Here is a 20,687-nt window from a genome sequence, read left to right on the forward strand (position 1 = left end):
CCCGGACCCGGGCTGCCGGGTTCGCGACTTTCCTGCCAATCAGATGCGGATTTCCCCCACGGCCAGCAGACCAATCAGCGCGCGAGTGTCCTCTTCGGCCCTTCGGCTCGTCGGCTCTTCGGCCCTTCGGCTCGTCGGCTCTTCGGCCCTTCGGCTCGTCGGAGTTCGGCGTTTCGCAGAGCGCTAAAGCGTGGTTCTCGTTGGTTTAGTTTCACGTTTGTTTTTTTTTTTTTTTAGGCACTTCCGGGTGCTGCGTCACTCCGCAAACCCACGAGTTCCGGAAGCTCGTGGATCGCAGGTTTGGCTTGGAAAAGCCAAGCTTCCGAGAGATGTTTCAGAAACAGTTACTTGGAGCGGGGCGTTTCGCAGACTCCTAAGGTCAGTGTCGCCCGAGAGTCGGAGTGTGGACCTGCGGTCTTGCTTACAACTGGGAGGGCGTGGAGTTTCACGACCTTGTAATTGTCGCCCTTTTCTTGTTTCCCTGTTTAATTGGCTTCCTGTCTTCCTGGAAGAGGCAAAGTCTGATTTTGGGAAAGTCGGTGGAGCAAACCTAAACGCCTAAAAATAGTCTTAGGATGGCACCATTAAAAAAAAAAAAGGACAGCTAGATTTGAGCTTCTTTTGCGTTCTGGGAAGTAATTTTCTAGAACATACTTGGAAATCGTTTCCTGTCACTTGGCGGTGGTGAGATTTAACCCTTTCGAACGGCTTAAGAATTACTGAGGGTCCAAACTTTTCTCAATATCTGATGGTTCGTGTATAGCGCTGTTTGGTACCAAAAAGTTGAGTAGGCTTAAGTTTCCAATATTTTTAAAAGCCTATAAACTCAAAAGCAGTTTTAATTTTCTTGGGGAGGAAAAGCTACTGAGAATTTTCTTAGAAAATTGCTTATGATGAGTGAGTTACATTTAACATTGATACCTGATAAATAGAATATAAAAGTCATTTTTCTTGTGAGGCCTTAAAACTCACTGGTTACTTATATCTTTAGGTCCCATTTTCCGAAAATACTACATTTAGTGAAAGGGCTGTTCACAGAATGGGACTAAGTTGTAGACTGTTCACATCTAACGGTATTGGTATTCTGTGATGTCCCTAGAACACTTTATATCTGAACAGTAGAAATTACAGGTAGGCTGAGGTTCCATCCACACCCGTTTGCAGTCTGAAGGCCTTCCCCTAATGAGTTACCTTTAGTTAAGCCTTGGCCGAATAATCTCAGGATGACCGACTCTCTTTTTCCCTGTATCTTCTCCCTCATCTTGCCCATATTATCCAGAAACATTAAAGTTGAATAGTCGTGAGCCAGGAAGAGATTTGGAAGAAAAGAAAGAGTGGAGTTAGGAATTCTTTATTGACAGTACAAGTGAGAAAAAACCTCTTATCTTCCTTAGAAATGGGGGAAAAATAGAACTAAGAGGACATAGCAAAGAACATGCTAGACTGAGTGAAGAGAGTTGAGTTTCTACTCCTGACCAGCTCTACCTCTTGGCTTTATTCTCCTCATTTTTAGAAATTAGGAGGAGCACTCAATCTGTGGTTTTAAAACTGTTCTATAGAAGAACTCCTGTAGAAATGTCCTGGAGTCATGCAGAGGAGAGACAAAGCAAGCTGACCCTCAGCAGTATTTTGCAAGAACAGCTATTGTTTTTTGTTCTGCTTGAAAAACAGTAGTCCTGTTAAGAAAATTAAATTTGTATCTTAGACTAGATGATATATTTCCTACTAGCCTTAAAATTTTGTTTCATAGATTAATTATTCATTTGTATTCAACTTGCATTCATTTGTTACAGGTTTTTAAACAATAAAATGCATATGTGCACAGTTAATTCATTACCAAAAGCCACAAACCTGTCCATATTCAACCTTATTTAATAGATACAAATTTTAAGTTTAATTCTTTGTTTTTGATCACAGTTATTCTTTTTCTCTTTTCCCCCTACTTTTTAATTTTAGCCATAGAATTTTTGCTTATTTTGAAGCTCATAGCAGTCTTTGCAATAGGGAGGGCAGATATTTTCCATTTTTGGCAGCTGAACCTTAAAAATGTTAGCAGTTTTACCTAACATCATTTTACTAGTAAAGTTCCAAGTCCTAGCCTCACGTTTCCCTTAAAGCATAAAGTAAATTTTTAGTTTCTTTGCCTTTTGCACTCCACCACGCTCTGGTTCCTGTAGCACAAGACAAAGCAGTCTTTATTCACGGACAGAAGTTCTGCTCTGAGTCACTGGCCTCTTTCTTGCTTCATTTTATTATCTGAGTTGAACAACCTAGAAGCAAATTGGATGTTCTCTTTTCTCTTTGCTGTGAAATGACAGCATTTTCACACATTCCCTGTTCCTCTTCAGTTCCTTTGGAATGTGGAAGAAACCTCAGGAGAAAAGCCCTGACCGTCCCACTTGCCCCACATCTGTAATCCTGACACTAATTCCTGCACGTGGGAGCAGGGAAGAGGGTGTCTAGCACCCTCTGTCCTTCCCTGTGTGTGTGTGGTGTCCAGTTGCTAAGTCGTGTTCGACTCTCTGCAACTGGGCTGTGGCCCTTCAGGCTCCTCTGTGGGATTCTCCAGGCAAGAATACTGGAATGGGTTGTTATTTCCTCCTCCAGGGGATCTTCCCAACCCAGGTATCGAACCCATGTCTCCTGCATTGGCACATGGATTCTTTACCACCTGAGTCACCCGAGAAGCCTTCCCATTGTGTCCTCTAAATTTCTCACATCTTTTCTCATCTCTGGAATCAAAATGCCGTTTTCTAGGTTGCTTTTTATCTATTTTCTTTCTTTCTTTTTTTTTTTTTGCAGAGCTCTTCCTTTTTACCCCTTTGTCAACAACATGAGATAAAATTTCATCCCAGTTATCTTTTCTTTCTTTTTAACTGTTAAAACCTAAAAAAAAAAGGAGCTGTAGAGGAATTCCATTTTGATTATGCATACCTGTTCCTTTCCAGGTCACATGAGTTGGCATTGCCTTTACTTCCCATATTATGTGTGTTCATAATATTTGTTTGCACCTCCTTTTCTCACCCCCATATTCCTTTGGTTCATTTTTGACATTCAGTTTCTTCAAATGGTTCTCTGACCACATGGAAAGGCAGGGAAAGTAGATGAGGTGAATTCCAGGCAACATGGGCAACTTTACCAGCTTCCTTGAATTTCTTCCTCCCATCTACAGCCCTGAGAGCTTGACTGGCAGTCTGGTCTTCAGAATTATCTTGAGAGAAAAATTTTGTTTTGAGCTCTGTGGTGTTGAATTTGATCCAAACTTAGCAAATATCTATACTGACTTCCTTCTGTATGTTCCACCCTTTTTCTAGCATTTACTAATCACCAGCTTGACCTTAAGCACGGTATCAGTCCCCTCTTAACTTTTGACTTCTTAAAGTGGACATAACATTGACTGTGTCATCAAACTGTGAAGAAAACATCTAGTGCCTTGTTCATAGTGTGTCTCCCGTGGTACTGCCTCCTCTTGCATTGCCGATAGATACCTCTGTTCCCTTGTGGCTGTTTTCATATTCTCTCGTGTTTCATCAAATGTGCACTTAAACGTGTGTTCATTGTTCCAGTAATCTTGAAGTCATTTAGAATTCTCTTCTTAGGCAGTTAGATCCTAAAGTCTTTTTCTGATTTATAGAGTACTTGAAGGTCTAGTCGCTCCCTAAGTTTCATGTGTCTTTTGTTTGTTCATCCTTGGATTGCAATTTTTGCTGAAGTTCATACCGGTACTCTTCATCACTTCGTACTTAGCCTCTTAAACAGCCCCATCTGCATGTCCTGCAGTGCCATCCTGAGGTGTTTATGTTCATCTGTTGGGTCTGCCCGGAGAAGGCAATGGCACCCCACTCCAGTACTCTTGCCTGGAGAATCCCAGGGACGGCGGAGCCTGGTGGGCTGCTGTCTATGGGGTCGCACAGAGTCGGACACGACTGAAGCGACTTAGCAGCAGCAGGAGCAGCGTTGGGTCTGCCATCACCTTGTCCACAGAGGATGCTGGTGCAGAGCATGGCCCCGCCACTCCTCCTTGTGTTATTTCACACAAGTCATCTCCCTGTGCTTCAGTTTCCTTGCTTTAAAACAAAATACCAAAAGAACCTCTTTCATAATATTGTAAGGATTAAATAATTTAATATTTGAGTTTTTTGCAAAGGGCACTTAGCTGTGGTGGTCACTTATTAGCACTCCATATCCAGGAAGTAAGTAGTATAGGTTTACTGTAGTTGTAAACTCCCAAATTGTTTGGGTTTGTCTTCCATCACGCTTCGCTGTTTTTTTCTGTGAAAATTGAATCTGTCTCATGGGTGCTACTGGTTCTGATTCCTCTATACTTTCTCTAGCCTTTTCCTTCCTCATGTTTGACATTAATCCTTACTACAGTTGGAAATGACTGTACTTTTATTTTTTCTCTTCTCTTCCAGGGTTTTCTAAAGTAATTCCAAAGATGATTCTAGAGAGGTAGACTTTTTATAGGACTTTTTTTTTTTTAACTGCTGAAGAGTATAGTGTGGTAAAATGACTTGTCCAGAGTCACACAGCCTGTTGGTGAACCTGGGCTAGAATATAGAACTAATCAGAACCAGTTTAAGTCTCCTGCCCTGTGTTCACTCAGACATTTGCTCTTTATTTCCACAGTGTACTTTCTCCCTCAAAGACTCAGAAGTATCAGTTTTCTGAGAGAAAAGATGAGTGCCATGCCTAAAATGTATTTGTGAAGCAAGGCCAAGGTAATGGGAGATTCTGTCCCCAGGTTTAAAAAAAAAAGTAGTTTGTGTTACTTTTAGATACTTGAGTAAATATATCATAAGTGAAATAGGTAAGGTGCTCAATTGTGTAAGACTGTAGTGGTGAAGGTTTTAGTCTTTAAGTTGAATTCCCAATTCTCTCCAAATAAAAAGAATAACTTATCGTTGTTCATGTGTTTGAAAAACGTGTGCTATTTGGAAGTTTATCCTTCAGATATATTGTAGAGACATTCTGTTACATACCCACTACCACACCTCAAAAGAAAAATTCCGTTTGCATTTTGATGAGGATTGCATTTAAGTTACAAGTAATTTAGTGTTCATAAGGGAATTTTTAAATTCCGCATGTCTTGTCTGTATCCAAATGAGCACAGTTGGGGTTTATATCATCAGATACCTATAAGCTATCCGGACTTCGTTTATGTTTGATGAAAGAGATGAATGAAACAGCAGTGACATGTCACTTAGCAAGGCTGTGGCAGAAGTGGGATTTGAACTTACAGTTGTTTATTTCTAGGCCTGTTCACAGTGCCAGAGGTCACAAGGGTCTAATGGGTCCCAGCCATAGCTTTTTTCCTCTTTTTCACATGTTTGCAGTGTGTTCTGGGAATCAATGTCCTGTTAAAATCTTTTTGATGCATGTCCCATTTATTAGTATTGATTTCAATACAATGGACAGTAAATCTATCTGACTACACAAAGGAAATAAAATAGTAGGGTAGAGGTTCAAAGCTTAAGATCTCAGGTTGTAGAACTTTATTCATATAACCTCCTAATGTGAAATGCCAGTTAAGATTAAAAAAAAAAACTAAAAGGCAGAAATGGTCTCATCCATTTATATCACCAGAACCCTTAAGACAGTGTGGCAGCAACATTGTCGTACTGAATATCAGTCGATGATTGTGGGTCTGGAAAAGAATAGCCTGGCAGAGAGTGTGTGGATGGATTTGAAACCTTAGTGATTGCTTGGGAATCACGTTTCTGCTGACAAAGTTTGAAAAGACTGTAAATTTAAATGTAGAATTTTTGTCGGCAGTATGAATTGACAAACATGCCTAATGGTAATACATCTAGTGCTGAGCATCTTGAAACAGGTCAATAATAATGTGTTTATTGATAGCGGTAATGCAGGAGATGTTACTTGGTATTATAGCTAAAAATCCATGTTATGCCCTTAATCATAATTACATTAATATTGACAGGCCCTTGACAATACCCACATTATTATTGATAGATTTCTGTCAATAACATGTTTTTAAATAAAATATATTCATTCATAATTTGTACAATACTCAATAAAAGCGCTAGAAGACGTCCTGAGAAATTCTTCCCACTGTAGTGAGATAAAAAGTCCTTCGTTTTGGTTTTGGAATGCAGTATAGATGACAAAGTTTTATTTGGGGAATGAAAAGCTTAAAAAGAAAGCATGAGTTATTTAAGGGATAAGGTTATATATCGCGCTCTCGGTAAACGAATTTTCAGTTGTTTTTTCCCTGTGAAAGAAAAGCAGTGTGACATGTCTAGTGATAAAATGTCAGCAGGAGACCTTTTTAATAGTTTTTTAGTGCTCAATCATTTTGTCTTAAACATATTTATGTGACAAGTTAATCACACTAACCCTCGTAGATGCTATACTTTTTATCTGGTCTTGATTTTGCCTTAAGCATCTTCTTCACATGTCCTTAACATAGTAGTATCCTTCACTGAACGTGAATTTACTTAGTGCCAATTATACTTTTAATTGTTTTTATAAGTCTTTTTGTATGGCCATAAATGTTTTCCCCAGGTTAGCTTTTCAGAATCTTAGTATAGTTTGGGAAACGGGGGATGGAGAGGGAGAGGTTGATAGGATTGTGCATTAAAAGAAGGAGATCTCATTGCACAGCAGGAAAAAGTATCACCAGATTTTGTCTTTCTGGAAAAATCAATTTGAATTAAATCTGATGGGATTTGTTTCAATTCAAAACAATCCCAACTTAAAAAAAAAATTAGTTTGTATTTTTTTTAAGCCATTTAACTTTGAGCTGCTTTTGAGAGACTAGATAAAAACCTACAAGAACCAATAATAACAGAATTTTTAATATTTGAATTTTTGAAAGTAGAAGTAGACTGACCAGTAGTAGGCCTTGGATAGCAATAAGTGTAGCAGAGTCAGGAAAGCACTGGTTTCCAGAAGAGTTGGGGATCTTTGATTCAAAAACGTGAGGATGCTGTAATCGTTCTTATTTTCATAGTTGTCAATGAAGCAGGTCAACTTACTAAGACTTGTTCAGAAAGTTATTAATCAACACCTCCGTTAAGGTCCTTGAAAGGTCACAGGAGTCGTATGACTCAGGAGTCCCCAAGCCCCAGGCCCCCAACTGGTACCCGTCTGTGGCCTGTTAGGAACCCAGCCACACAGCAGGAGGTGAGCGGTGGGGTGAACAGTGAAGCTTCATCTGCCACTGCTCCTCATCCTTCCCCATCACTTGCATTACCACCTGAACCATCCCCACTCCCATCCGTGGAAAAAGTCTCTTCTACATACCAGGTCCTTTGTGCCAAAAAGGTTGGGGGCCACCTGCTGGAACTGGTCCTTCAGAATTGCAGTTTTCCTTTTCTTAAACTCTGCAATCAGGTTAATCTTTTAAAATGTATATCCTGTTAAGTCCCTTCTGTTCAGTGATTACTCATGGCTACAAAATCAGTGCAATTTTCTTAAAACGGGAGTCTTTTTTTGCAGGGGGTTAACTCTTCAGCCAGTCTTTCCTGCCAAGCCATTCTGCTCTGGTCACAGCAGACAGCTTCTTTCTTTACTTCCGAACGAGTGCAACCATGTTAGTGGGGATTCATAAGGACGCAGCTCCCGTTGAAACCCATCTCCCCGTGTTTCCCAGGTGGATCGTGGCTGGGGTCAGTGCTTGCATATTTCTGAAGTTTGCACAGTATTAAATCCAAGTTTTCTCTTTTCTGCCCCAGGGAGTTTTGTGATCCTTCATAGTGTTTTCGTATTTTGAGATCCATTCTTTTCTTCAGAGATCAGTGACTAGTCTTGATTATTGTAATGTCCTATTTCTTTAGAAATGCCTTACTAAAAGGAAGTTAACTAAGAGTTAACTATTTGGATCGAACCCCTGAAATGTAGGAGAATGCTTGGCATTTTGTGGGCACTCAATAAATGTTAAATTGAGTAGCGATTTGTCAGAGATTTAGAATTCACCGAAACACAAACTTCTTCCATTAGATTGAGAATAACTTTATGTGATCTTTATGGCATTTTGTCTGTGTCCTACACCTACGTCAGCCAAATATTATTGTCCAGCAGTGGAGGGAAGAAGTTCCATAATCAGATGAGTTAAACTTGTAGTTACTTTGATCTCATCAGTTTCTTCTACTCCTGAACAGTGCCCTTCTCTAAAGCCAATATCCTAGAATAACTGTACCTGCCAGAAAGAGGAAAGGAGGAAAGGAGGAGGAACTGAACGGAGCGTGGTAAACCAAGGTAAACCAAGGTTGGATGCTTGTCTTGGACTGCCTGTACCAGGCCCTGTTCTGTGAAGCACCCTCGCGTTAGATGCTATCAGTATGCATTCCGGAGAGGTTTCTTTGCTTCCGGATAAACAGGCACAGCCCTGTGGATGGAGGTGAGACAACCCAGAGAGCAGGTCACGCTGGGATGCCTCCATCCTCAGGATTCCCACCCCAGCATCTCCTCTGATACGATGCATGAGTTCCGCTGGACCACGTTTCTGCCCCTTCCCATCTGACCCCCACACATGCCCACATCAGGTGACATAATGTTCACTGTGTAACTGCCACAATTTATATTTTAATGGTGTAGTCAGTATTTCCTAGAGGGAAGGGGAGGGGGGCGGGGGGTGGAATCCTTTTACCACAGGTTGGTTGAGGCATTAGATGAGTAATAATGAAGATTTCAGTCTTTTGAAATGAGATTTGGCAAAATCAACCGAGTCTTTTTCTTCTAAAGCTCATCCCTAGCCAAAGTAGCAATAATGTAATACTGCCTGCCCATTTCCAAACCACTTACACAACATTGTCTGCTTTAATCTCAGCAACATCTTGAGGTAGCCATTCATTTCCAACTCTTAGAGGAATCTGCTGCTAATGATTTTTTTAAGATGATTTAGCAGCCAAGAGACCAAGCTGGAGCTTGAGCCCGAGTCTATCTGATTTTAAACCTGGTCTTTCTACTCTGTCCCAGTCGCCTGAACAGAATTACAGAGCAATAGGAAAGCTATGCTCCTACTTTAACACACTGTGATGCATAATAGACAATGCCTGTTCTATGTTTACAATGAAAAGAAGTCACAAAAATGACTAAAATGTTGGATACTGAAACCTAAAACAAAAACAAAAAAATTATTCATCTGGAAGAACAGTTTAATAATAGTCTTTTGCTCTAGTAAAGAGTCTTCTGTAGAGAGGAGATCGGGCCCAGCTGTTCTTAATCTACACCGAGGCCAGGCCTGGGGTGAAGAAGAGGAAAGGGAAAAAAAAAAGTAAAACTGTAACAGAAGGTATAAAAGAATTTTCTGATGATAAGGATTGTTAAATATTGGATTGGTTAGAGAGTGTGTTAAGTCTTCTTTCCTGGCAGCCATTAAAAATTCCTATCTTTACTAACTGTACTTAAGTATGATTCCTCCAGAAATGAGGAATTTGAGATCAGTGATTCCTCTCTGACCAGTTTCTTCCTACATACAAGTAAGGAACCTGAGAAGAGAGAGCTGCCCTCAGACTCCAGCTTATCAGCAGTGTTCAACCTGAACATTGATTCACTACCAAACTGCTTACTCCACCCCGTATGAGTTCAGCAGGCATTTACTGAGCAACTACTACAGCTGGCCCATCTTTGCAGTAAGTTCTGTAAAGATTACCAAGAACTGATTGTGACTCTAACATCTGAAGATACATAAGTTGGCACAGCTGGCCCTCTTAACACATGCCATAAATTCCATCTGCTACTCAACTGAAACGAAGAAGGAAGTGGCAGCCCACTGCAGTATTCTCGCCTGGAAAATTCCACAGAAGAGCCTGATGGGAGTCCACGGGCTCGCAAAGAGTCGAACACTACTGAGAAACTGAGCACGCAACTGAAAAAAATTATCAATCCATCCAGCTGAGTACTGAGGGCAGGGGTGGGGTGACGGGAGAAGGCCGAAGTGTTGGAGTTGATGTCCAGTACAGCCTGAGCTTTTCAAGAGTACTTTGACAAATAAGAGAACTTCCTTTATCGTGTTGACCACAGAATACAAAACCTGGGAAACATGCCGAGTTGTCCAGACTGTCACAGTAGAGGAGTTGTATATATCATATTTTCACCTATCCCAAGCGATTGTAGAATTTTGCATAAGGAAAAGTGAGTTAGGTGTCAGAGTCTCTGTGGATGGTAGGTACCTTGAGAAGCAGCTATGAGGCAGTTTCCCTTTGCTAGTTTATGGTTAAGTTAGGGAAAGGTGTATTCAGACGACTGGAGTGAGGACTCAAGCACATGGCACAGATAGTTGCTGTTATAGTTAAAAATGGTGACAGTGGGAATTGGAGAGATAATTGGAGAGTGTTGAAATAGGGTTGCAAGGTACTTGAGGGTGGCAGGAGGAGATGATAGAGAACGTAAGTGTTCGGGTATGTGAGAAAAGGCATAGAGGCAGGACCAAGAGAGAGTCAGTTAAAATTTCTTTGGTTTTCCCTGGTGATCCAGTGGTTAAAACTTTGCCGTCCTCCAACTCAGGGAGTGAAGTTCCATCCCTGGTCAGGAAGCTAAGATCCCACAGGCCTCTCAGCCAAAAAAAAAATACCAAAACATGAAACAGAAGCAATAATGTAATGAACTCAATAAAGACTTTAAAAAAATTGTCCACATCAAAAAAATCTTTTAAAAGTAGAATAAAGACTCTTCAGGGAATAACTGGTTATATGGTTACAAAGAAGGACACAGAATTGGGCTAGATTAGATCTAAGAAGTTTGTACTTTATCCTGGGGGCAGTGAGGTAAGAGATGATTTGGTAAATCTGAACAAATAATTTTATAGATTTTGGTTTGCCTATGAGGTTTTTTAAGTAATTTTTTTTTTCTTAATTACATTTCTTAAATACATCAGTGTCTCTTCCAGTGAGTTGGCTCTTGGCATCAGGTGGCCAAAGTACTGGAGCTTCAGCTTCAGCATCAGTCCTTCCGATGAATATTCTGGGCTGATTTCCTTTAGAATTGACTGGTTTGAGCTCTTTGCTGTTCAAGGGACTCTCAAGAGTCTTCTCCAGCACCACAGTTCGAAAGTGTCAGTTCTTTGTTGCTCAGCCTTTATTATGATCCAGCTCTCACATCTGTACATGACTCCTGGTAAAAACATAGCTTTGAGTATATGGACCTTTATTTAATTACATAAATGATATGTTTAAAGGTTTTAAATTGCATAAAATGAGAGAAAAATAATCACAAATGATTTTTTTGCATAAATGTTGAAAGTCTTTTTCTGTTGAGATAGTTCTGAAATTTTATGCAGTGTCTTTGAGAATCTTGCAATACCATGTAATTCTGCTGCTGCCTGACTTGTCCATCGATTTGCCTGCTTCCTTGAGCAGACCCAGGTTGGCGTCTTCATCTTTGCTTCCCAAGCACCTGCAGAGCTAAGATACATTGATGCTCATAGACTTTGTGAAATCTGTGAGTGGTCCCAGTCTCACAAGGACTACATAGTAGCAGAAAGAGAAAACTGAATCAGGGTGAGATCTGTAAGAGCCTCTACAGATCTATGGACGATAACCAAGCAAAAATGAGTAGGAGGACTGGTGCAGCATTGAGCTGTGTGGGTGATAGATAGGCCCACAAAATCATGAATTTTGCCTGGAAATGGACTAGCCCAGTAAATCACAACATCACCAGGGAACTTGCTAGAAATGCAAATTATTGGTGCCCATTCCAGAGGACATCAGAAACTCTGGAACTGAGGGGCACAGTCTAACAGGTCCTGCATGTGATGGTGATTAATGCTCAGGTGTGAAGGCCACTAGACTACAAGCACAGAGAGACAACAGGATGTGATACACAGACCCCAGCAGAGAAAGATTGAAAGGTCAAAGGTTGGTGATGGCAGTGAACGTGACCCATGAAATGCCACAGTGACTGGAGAAGGAAACCAGGGGAATAAGATTATATTGTACGAAGAAAATTGGATGTGCTGTGAATGGGCAGGATCTTAGCATTTAAATAGATCAGGTAGATTTAAAATAGATCAACCCTATCAGAGGGGCTCACACAAAATCTCCTCCCCAAATCTCTCTCCCATATATCTTCAGAACTTCCTACTGAGCTTTTCCACTTAGCTGTCTCATAGGGGCCTCAGCTGTCTAAAACTGCCCAGATTTATTATCTTTCCCTTCAAACTTGTATCTCTGCATATGTTTCCTATTTCAGAGAATTGGACTACCATCCACGCCATTACTTAAGTCAGTTATTCTTGGCTTACTTCTTACTGAGTTGTGTCCATCCTTCCACCTCATAGCTTTCAAAGGTACCTATTTTTCTCCATCCCCACTGATACCCTTTTAATTTAGACCATCATTAGTTTCTCACTAAATCATGTTAACAATCATCTTAATTGGTCTCTCTGCCTCCAGTCTTTCAGCCTCTAATCCATTCTCCATGTGGCCAGAACACGCTGTTTAAAATGCAGAGTTGATCAGTTCTTTCCTTACAGCTATGCAGTGTCTCCCCATTACCTTCTTGATAAAATACAGCCTCCTCAAGTTGGCTCTTAGTGCCTTTAGCTTCAGTCGTTCACTTTCCTTTCCAGCCTGATCTTTTGTCCTGGCTCCTCCCATCCTTAGCACCCACTATTCCCTCTGTAGGAGTGGTTTTCTTATCTTATCTTTACCCTCTTGACACTGCCGATCCTTCAGTTGGCTACCTTCAGGAGATCTTGCCTCTTCCATGAAGGCTTAGTGGACCTTCTGAGGTCTAGTTGTAAGCACGATGTTTTTAAGTTCCCCTTGCGTATGACCTTTCACATCTCCTTGTAATTGCCTATTTATTATTTTCTGCAGTACACTCTTGCTTAATCCCTCTTCTGAGTCACTTGATTATGATCTCCACAAGGGTTGGGACTGTGTTCTCCCGTTTTATCACAGGCTTCTGACACATTCATTGGGAAAAAGCTGGTGAGCAACAAACATATGTTGAAAGATGTGGCTATCAGCAGTCGAGATATGGTAACTCAAAATCTTTTGAAAGGTTATTGGGTGGGAATTTGTATTTTCTACCACTCACCCACTCCAGACTTTCATCCTGTTCCTTGTTCCACTCATCTCGAATTTGTGGGAAACATTCTCTATACCAAGCACTGGGCTATTTGCCAAGAATCAACTGCAAAAAGACTCAGTCTTTGCTATAGGGTTTATCCTCCAGTGGAGGAAATAGACAATTGAAAAGTAGTTTATATACAGTAGGGACATAAAATCATGAAAGAGGAAGGACAGAGAGCTAAAGAAACAGCTAGAGACGCAACTAAATAAGAAGAAGTGGTCCCTAAGCTAGTACTTAAGAACCTAGTTGTTTAGTCCCTAAGTCACATCCTCCTCTTTTGCAACCCCATGGACTATAGCCCACCAGACTCCTCTGTCTATGAGGTTTCCAGGCAATGTGAGTTTTCCAGTTAGAGAATGGGAGCAGATTATTCCTGGCAAAGGGAACAGACGACAAATGTCCAGCAGTGAACAAGAGAAGGGAGCACTTTATAACTAGAGGGTGAAGCGTGAGGAAAGTGGCCTTGGGGGCCCACTTGGGAAGGCTCATGTTTTTTCAAAGTATTGCAGTGTGGGACAGGCACTGAAGGAGGCAAAAGGGAAGACAAACTCATTAGATATCAGCCAGTGGGGAGCTCAGAGCAGCCAGAATGAGGAAAGGCTGGGAGGGGATAGAGTCATGAATGGATTAAAAAAAAAGAGGAGACCTCTGTCCTGACCCATTTCTCTCTTTCCCTACAGCTCTTGGCTAGTATGAGGCAAGGATTTCACAGAGTGCCTGTCTCCTCTGTCCATTGTCACTTGTGTGTCACAGTTTTCCAGCTCTAAGTTTGGAAGACAGTTCAAGATTGCGACTGTTCGATGATGTTTTCTTTTTGTGTGGGGGGTTAGTTAAGTTTTGGGGCGAAATGAGGATTGCAGCCCGGGAGACAGCATTTTAGATAGCTCTGAGAAACTGCTCCGTCAATGTTGGTTTCTAATTGTACTTTTTCCTAGAGGCCTTCAGAGAAGGCATGGCTTCCAGAGATGAGAATGCGGAGCAGACTAACAGAGTGCTAAGAATCAGCCAGTTGGATGCACTCGAACTAAACAAGGCCCTGGAGCAGCTCGTTTGGTCCCAGTTTACTCAGTGCTTTCATGGATTTAAGCCAGGGCTGTTAGCCCGCTTTGAACCTGAGGTGAAAGCATTCTTGTGGCTTTTCTTGTGGAGATTCACCATCTACTCTAAAAATGCCACAGTGGGACAGTCAGTGTTGAATATTCGGTACCAGAACGATCTTTCCCCAGACCTGAGCTACCAGCCACCAAGCAGAAATCAGAAGCTCTGGTACGCCGTCTGTACGATTGGTGGCAAGTGGTTAGAAGAACGATGCTACGATTTGTTTCGGAACCGTCACATCACATCCTTCAGGAAAGCCAAGCAGTGTGTGAATCTGGTGGTCGGACTTCTGAAGTTAGGCGGGTTGATTAATTTCTTGATCTTCCTCCAGAGGGGCAAGTTTGCAACTTTGACCGAACGTCTGCTGGGCATCCATTCTGTCTTTGACAAGCCCCAAAGTGTCCGAGAAGTGGGCTTTGAGTATATGAATAGGGAACTCCTCTGGCATGGCTTTGCCGAGTTTCTGATTTTTCTCCTCCCCCTCGTCAATGTCCAGAAGTTGAGAGCCAAGCTCTCTTCATGGTGTGTCCCGCTGACTGGAGCCCCAGGCAGCGACAGCACACTGGCAACCAGTGGCAGGCAGTGTTCTCTGTGTGGGGAGTGGCCCACCATGCCTCACACCATTGGCTGTGAGCATGTCTTCTGTTACTACTGCGTGAAGAGCAGCTTCTTATTTGACATGTCCTTCACTTGTCCTAAGTGTGGCACAGAAGTCCATAGCCTGCAACCCTTGAAATCAGGCATTGAGATGGCAGAAGTGAGTGGCCCTTAGAAACTAAAGGTGTTTCCTCCAAGAAGAACTGTATTATGTCTAAATCCTTAGCATTAGTCATCCTGAGTGTACTACTTAGATATGTTTTATGAGGACACGTGCTTCTCAGCCACTGCCTTCTGTTCCTTCCCAGGCACAACTACATTCTACTCGCACTGGAAACCACATGATCCTAAATATGTGATATAAATGGTAACATGCTATTTTTTTTTAATCATTGTGTTTAATTTTTAACATCAAGAATAATGGGCAGTTTGGGTTTGTTTGTTTTTTTTAACAAATGACCACTAAGAATGTTCCTTCATTCTGCCACTTCCTGGAAAGAGGTGAGACTAAAAATAAAAGATTGTGGAGACTCTGGGCTGAGTGTACATTTATTTTCAGCAATGACACCAGAACATTATACAAAACAAGAGTAAGACCTGTTGTTTAAAACTTTCAGACCCAATGTCCCAATTGTAATTGTAAGCTTTTCTCTGAAGCCAGCTTTTAAGGGGTTCTGTCTGCTTCATGCTCAGGGCTAATGACAGCCACCAGAGGCTCAAGACTTCCATCCTACCAGCTTCCTGATCCCACTGACCAAAGAGCTTCTTGCGTAATAGCCTGGCAAGGCCCAGGAGCCCACAGTCATTGGTCAGCCTGAAATTGTGTGCACATTCCTAAACCATGATGGAGAAATACTGTTCCCAGTCCCTCAACTGTGGATGATTCACCCTCACAAACACCCCATGAACCCAATACAGGACAGGAAGCCGTTGACCACAGGTGCTAGTTAGGAGCACGGTGGCCGCTGGTCAGGGGAGAAGCACTAGATCTTGACCAGTCTCCGTTTGCCCTCCTGGAGGTCTACACCAGCCTCTAATTTTACCAGTGATCTAGTCTGACAAGTACATCAGTAAGCAACTGAATGGTCATCTTAGATTGCAGGTTTGAAAGGATGAAATAAAGTCAACAAGATTTTGTTCTACCAACAATTTTGTTACAGTGTTATTTTGATAGCAGTTTCTGAACAGGTGCCCACATTGTCATAATTTTAGCATGAAAATGCAACACACATGCTAACAGTTGTCAGTATTATGGATGGGGGCAGATTCTTTCTACAGACCCTCATGGCACTTAGTACAAAATATATATTTTTTAATTTAATATCTGCCACCCCCACTAAGTGATAACCCCCCATGAGGTCAGAGACTATAGCTCTTCTGCCCATCACTGGATAGCCAGACCGTGCCGCTTGTTCTGGGGTACCGAGACACACATCTTGTGAGCCAGTGACGAAACCTATCACAGATTGGGTTCTGCGGTGGGAAAGGGTTTTGAGGTGCAAGATACTCATTAGGGAATCCATGCCTGTGAAAGGAAATGGTGAAGAAGCAGGAATAAGCTGAAGGAAGCTTGTCCAACCCAGAGGAGAGCCCTGGAGCATTTTGAAGGCATGGATGTCCTAGGTGGAGCCAGAGCAGTCAGGCTTTTGACCTCCACCTGTCAGATGCTGGCGGTGGCCACTCAGGAGGGCATGACCTCAGGCCTGGCAGCTCTGTCCCTGAGGCAGCCTGCTGCCCTGATCCTCCCCCACCCCCTGCCCCTGCCACCCCCGACAGCTGGGCCGCAAAGCCATTCCTAAAGGAATGGGTGTCACACCTGACCCTGTCTCGCCATCCTTTTTCTTCATAGTTTCCCACATTTGTTTTTCCTGCTTGTAAGGACTCTTGGCAGAGGGCACACTGAGGGCAGCTGGTGTGCAGCTTCTCATCAGTGGGTGACATGAACGTTGAGCGCCGCCTAAGGGAGCTTCACCTCACCCCAGAGACAGGCCTGCTGGCCGAGCTGCAATGACAGCCCCAGACGCCACCTAGTCCCTGCTGCCCCAGGGCTGCCAGGGGACTTGGTTGGACCCTGGTGCTTCTGTTCCCACTCCCCAGTGGCTTCAGGGCTCAAAGTTCATGACCACTGGGTCGTATCTAGCTACATCATGTTTCCACTCTAGCATTCAGAACCCAATATTCAGCCCCAAGTGTCCTCCTTTGGGAGAACAACTTCTACACTTAACATTTTTCTTTTCCCTCCTCTGCACCTTGTTCTCAAGTCAGGTTAGGTCCCTGTGTGTTTAGTGTGTCCAGGTGGCTTCAGTGACCATGTCTAAAAGACATCAGTCCAGGTGAACAGAAGCCATGACCTGCTCCCTCATTCCCAGCTCCCCTGCCTTCAGTACTCAGTGTCCGTGGAGTTTGGACAAGTTTATTTAACTTCCCTAGAGTTTCAATTTGCCCAACCTATGAAGTGGACATTCAGTAATGTTGACCTCTTAAGCCTGTAATTGGAGCTTCCCTGGTGGCTCAGACGGTAAAGCGTCTGCCTGAAATGGAGACCCGGGTTCGATCCCTGGGTCGGGAAGATCCCCTGGAGAAGGAAATGGCAACCCACTCCAGGACCCTTGCCTGGAAAATCCCATGGACGGAGGAGCCTGGTGGGCTACAGTCCGTGGGGTCACAGAGTCAGACATGACCGAGCAACTTCAGTAAGACTGTAATGGGGAATTAAATAGCATATCATTCTTTCAGAAATTATTTCTCAAGGCCCTACAGGCATTCTTCAGTACTCAGAGATGCATTCATGAATAAAACAAAACCCTGGCTTTCATGGAGTTTACATTCTTGGAGGGGTGATAGACAATAAACACATGTTGTAAGATCATTTCAGATGTTAGAATACTCTGAGAAAAATAAAATAGACTAAGAGAATGGAGAGTGACGAGGGATGCTGTACTGAGTTACATGCTCCTGGAAGGCCTCTCTGAGAAGCTGAAGTTTAAAGAGATCTGAATGAAAAGAGAGGGAAAGCCAAGCAGAGGAGGGGTGCCAGGATAAGAAAATGGCAAGTGTCCCAGGTCTCAGATGAACATCCATCACCTGAGAAAGTGAGAAATCAGAGCGAGCAAGATTGGGACACGAGGCAGTGAGACGAGGGGATGCCGGGCCAGCCCATGCAGGCCACGGTGAAAAAGTACCTGAGTTTATTCCAAGTATGCGGTTTTTCATGTGGCTCAGACAGGAAAGGATCTGCCTGCAATATGGCAGACCTGGGTTCTATCCCTGGTTTGGGAAGATCACCTGAAGAAGGGAATGGCAACCCATGCCAGTATTCTTGCCTGGAGAATTACATGGACAGAGGAGCCTGGCAGGCTACAGTCTGTGGGATCGTAAAGAGTCGGACATGACTGACTTTCACACATACATTCTAAGCATGAGGAAACCACCAGAAGACTTGAAACAAAGAAATAGCATCAAACACATTCTTTTAAAGGATCACAATGACTGATGTGTGTACAGTTACAAGTAAAAGCAAGAAAACCAGTTCAAAGGCTACAGCAGATAACAAGCCACAATTGTTAGATTTCTATTAGGCTTGTGGTACATTAACAGCATCACTCTCTGAAATGGTCACAGACATGGAGACCAGCAAAGCCATGAGAAACTAAAATAGATGTTGATAGACTTCATGCACCAAAGTTCTACCTATGGGGTGGTTCCTTGAATTCCCATTTAGAGGCTGCTTTCTTTTAACTAGATTTCTGTGAACTTTCACCAACAGGTGAAAACTAAGAGATGCGAGACAGAGGACACTGGTAAAATGCAAGCCTGTTTACAATAACAAGAAATAATAGAAAACTCAATATCAATGGGAAAAAAGAACTTAAAAACTAATCTGGTAATATTTAGAGTAGGGACCCATGGACTTTGAAGAATAACTGAATAGTAATTTTGGCTTGGACCTTCCCAGGTGACTCAGTGGTAAAGAACCTGCCTGCCAATGCAAGACATGCAGGTTTGATCCCTGGGTGCAAAGATCCCATGGAGAAGGAAATGGCAACCCACTCCAGTATACATGCCTGGGAAATCCTGTGGCCAGAGGAACCTAGCGGGCTACAGTCCATGGGGTTACAAGAGAGTAGGACATGACTTAGAGACTAAACGACAACAACGGCAAAATTGTGGCTTAAAAATGACCTTAGATCATCAATAAAAACTACTATATAATCTGTATCATTTGATTAAGGAGGCAGTGACATTAGCATTGTTTTATTTGAGGAAGCCTTCAAAATGTGTTGGTACTCAAAGCAAAAACTTGATTCATTTGGAACATTTGCTTTTAAAAAGCTGTTTTTCCTAACAGCGCTCCCTAAGTGAAGTGTTACTCTACTAAGAAAAGATATTTTCAGCCACAGAACAATTCCAAACAGACTTTTTAGCCAAGCCGATAGGCCATATTGTCTATAGAACTGATGCTCCATGGTTCTCTGCAGCTAAAATTAGTGTGGAGTGTAAATTTATATTCATCGCCACCAGTAAGTTGGCAAAGATTTCGAGTGTATTTTTTTTCCTTCAAAGAGTATGTAAATCATGTAACAAGACAGAATAGGCCTTTATGTTTGCAGGTCATCTCTTACTTTTTCTTGATATTTTTTTAAAAAATCCTATGGTTTTTAAAATGTCCTTTTAAAAAAAGGAAGCACAGGGCCTTCATGGAAACCTGTCTTCGAATTGTTATTCTGGCAATTAAAACAAGTCAGATGAGGTTAAACCAAGTCACTCCTGAAGCCAGGAAATCCAAGTGTACAGTATTCAATGGGTAGTACTCTTTCCTTCTCATTAGCAGTAAAGTAACTTCACATTAACAGGTTTTGGGTCATGCCACTGCTGAAATCCCCAAACCAATAAAAAATCTATTGAAGTAAAGCTGAATTTAAAATCAAATGGATGTGGACATGTTTATACCATTGACCTTAAGAATCTGTCTCAAGGAAACAATAAGATTTTAGATGTAGATTTATTGAAATGATGTTCAATATGGCCCTATTCATAACACAAATGTTCAACAATAAGGAAATGAGTAAAATGTATAGCTGTTTAATAAGTCAGTGTAATAAATACCATGGAAAAAAGTTTATGTAAAAATATACACAAATAATTTTATTACATGGGAACATGCTTAACAATATACTATTAAAATGAAAGAAGTAGGATCTAAAGTACAATGTGATCTCAATTTTGAGATAAACATGCACATATATCTTACAATCAGTGTCTAAGTAATTCAGTTTTGCTTTTTTAAAAAAATACTTTTCTGTATTCCTCAATTTTCTACAAGGAGCATGTAATAGTTTTTAATCACACCAAAACAAGTTACTTATTTCTTTAAAATCTCCTGGCCAGCTTTGCTTCAGTTCAATTCAAAGGTAAACATTGGCACAGCTTATAAACAAATCCTTGAACAATGTGAATTTAGGAGATATAAGATCCTAAAAACCTTAGAGTACCTATTTTTGCATTACAATAAATAAAGTCTGTCTTTGTTTTATGGTCAACCGCCCACAACTCTTAAAATAGTCTGAATTATTTCATGCATTTTAAATTACATATTAAATCTCTGACTCCTTATAGCATATACATTTTTTTCAACCACTTAGAAGTATGTAGGCAACAAAAAGTTAAAAAGTTTCCAACACCCTTTTCCGAAAGTATTTGTATGATACTTATAAATACATCTAACGTAGTTGTAAATGAAAGTGGTTTAGTTACTTTAAAATATCTAGAACTAGTACAGCAGATCAAAACAAATGACATAAATATATTAGCAATTCACCTAAGCCTGTAAGATGACCATATGTCCTCAACCAAGAGTCAAGACAGAGTCTGACCCAGGATTTTGTATTCCTTCCAGATGTGGACACAGAAATCCTGACATTTCTAAGATATTTTTATGATCTGGTTGCCAA

The 20,687-nt window shown here is 41.7% G+C and overlaps 1 protein-coding gene across 12 annotated transcripts; it reads left to right on the forward strand.

Annotated features, from left to right (window-relative positions):
• Window positions 1-272: 272 nt before the first annotated feature.
• PEX2 (peroxisomal biogenesis factor 2) lies at window positions 273-15,272 on the forward strand. 12 transcript variants are annotated; one of them, XM_081504388.1, is made up of 5 exons: window positions 273-378; window positions 4,630-4,721; window positions 7,462-7,631; window positions 8,124-8,220; window positions 13,722-15,272. In XM_081504388.1, exon 5 carries the CDS (start codon window positions 13,994-13,996, stop codon window positions 14,909-14,911), a length of 918 nt encoding a protein of 305 aa, XP_081360514.1. In that variant the 5' UTR covers window positions 273-378; window positions 4,630-4,721; window positions 7,462-7,631; window positions 8,124-8,220; window positions 13,722-13,993; the 3' UTR covers window positions 14,912-15,272. The 12 variants fall into 12 exon arrangements, with proteins under 12 accessions (XP_081360514.1, XP_081360506.1, XP_081360510.1 ...); XM_081504380.1 differs by having other exon boundaries at window positions 13,977-15,272; XM_081504384.1 differs by having other exon boundaries at window positions 7,462-7,615; window positions 13,977-15,272.
• The last annotated feature ends 5,415 nt before the right edge of the window (window positions 15,273-20,687 follow it).

Source organism: Giraffa tippelskirchi, chromosome 6 (assembly GCF_054371585.1).
Source record: "Giraffa tippelskirchi isolate mGirTip1 chromosome 6, T2T-mGirTip1v1.2.pri, whole genome shotgun sequence".
Classification (NCBI taxonomy): domain Eukaryota; kingdom Metazoa; phylum Chordata; class Mammalia; order Artiodactyla; family Giraffidae; genus Giraffa; species Giraffa tippelskirchi.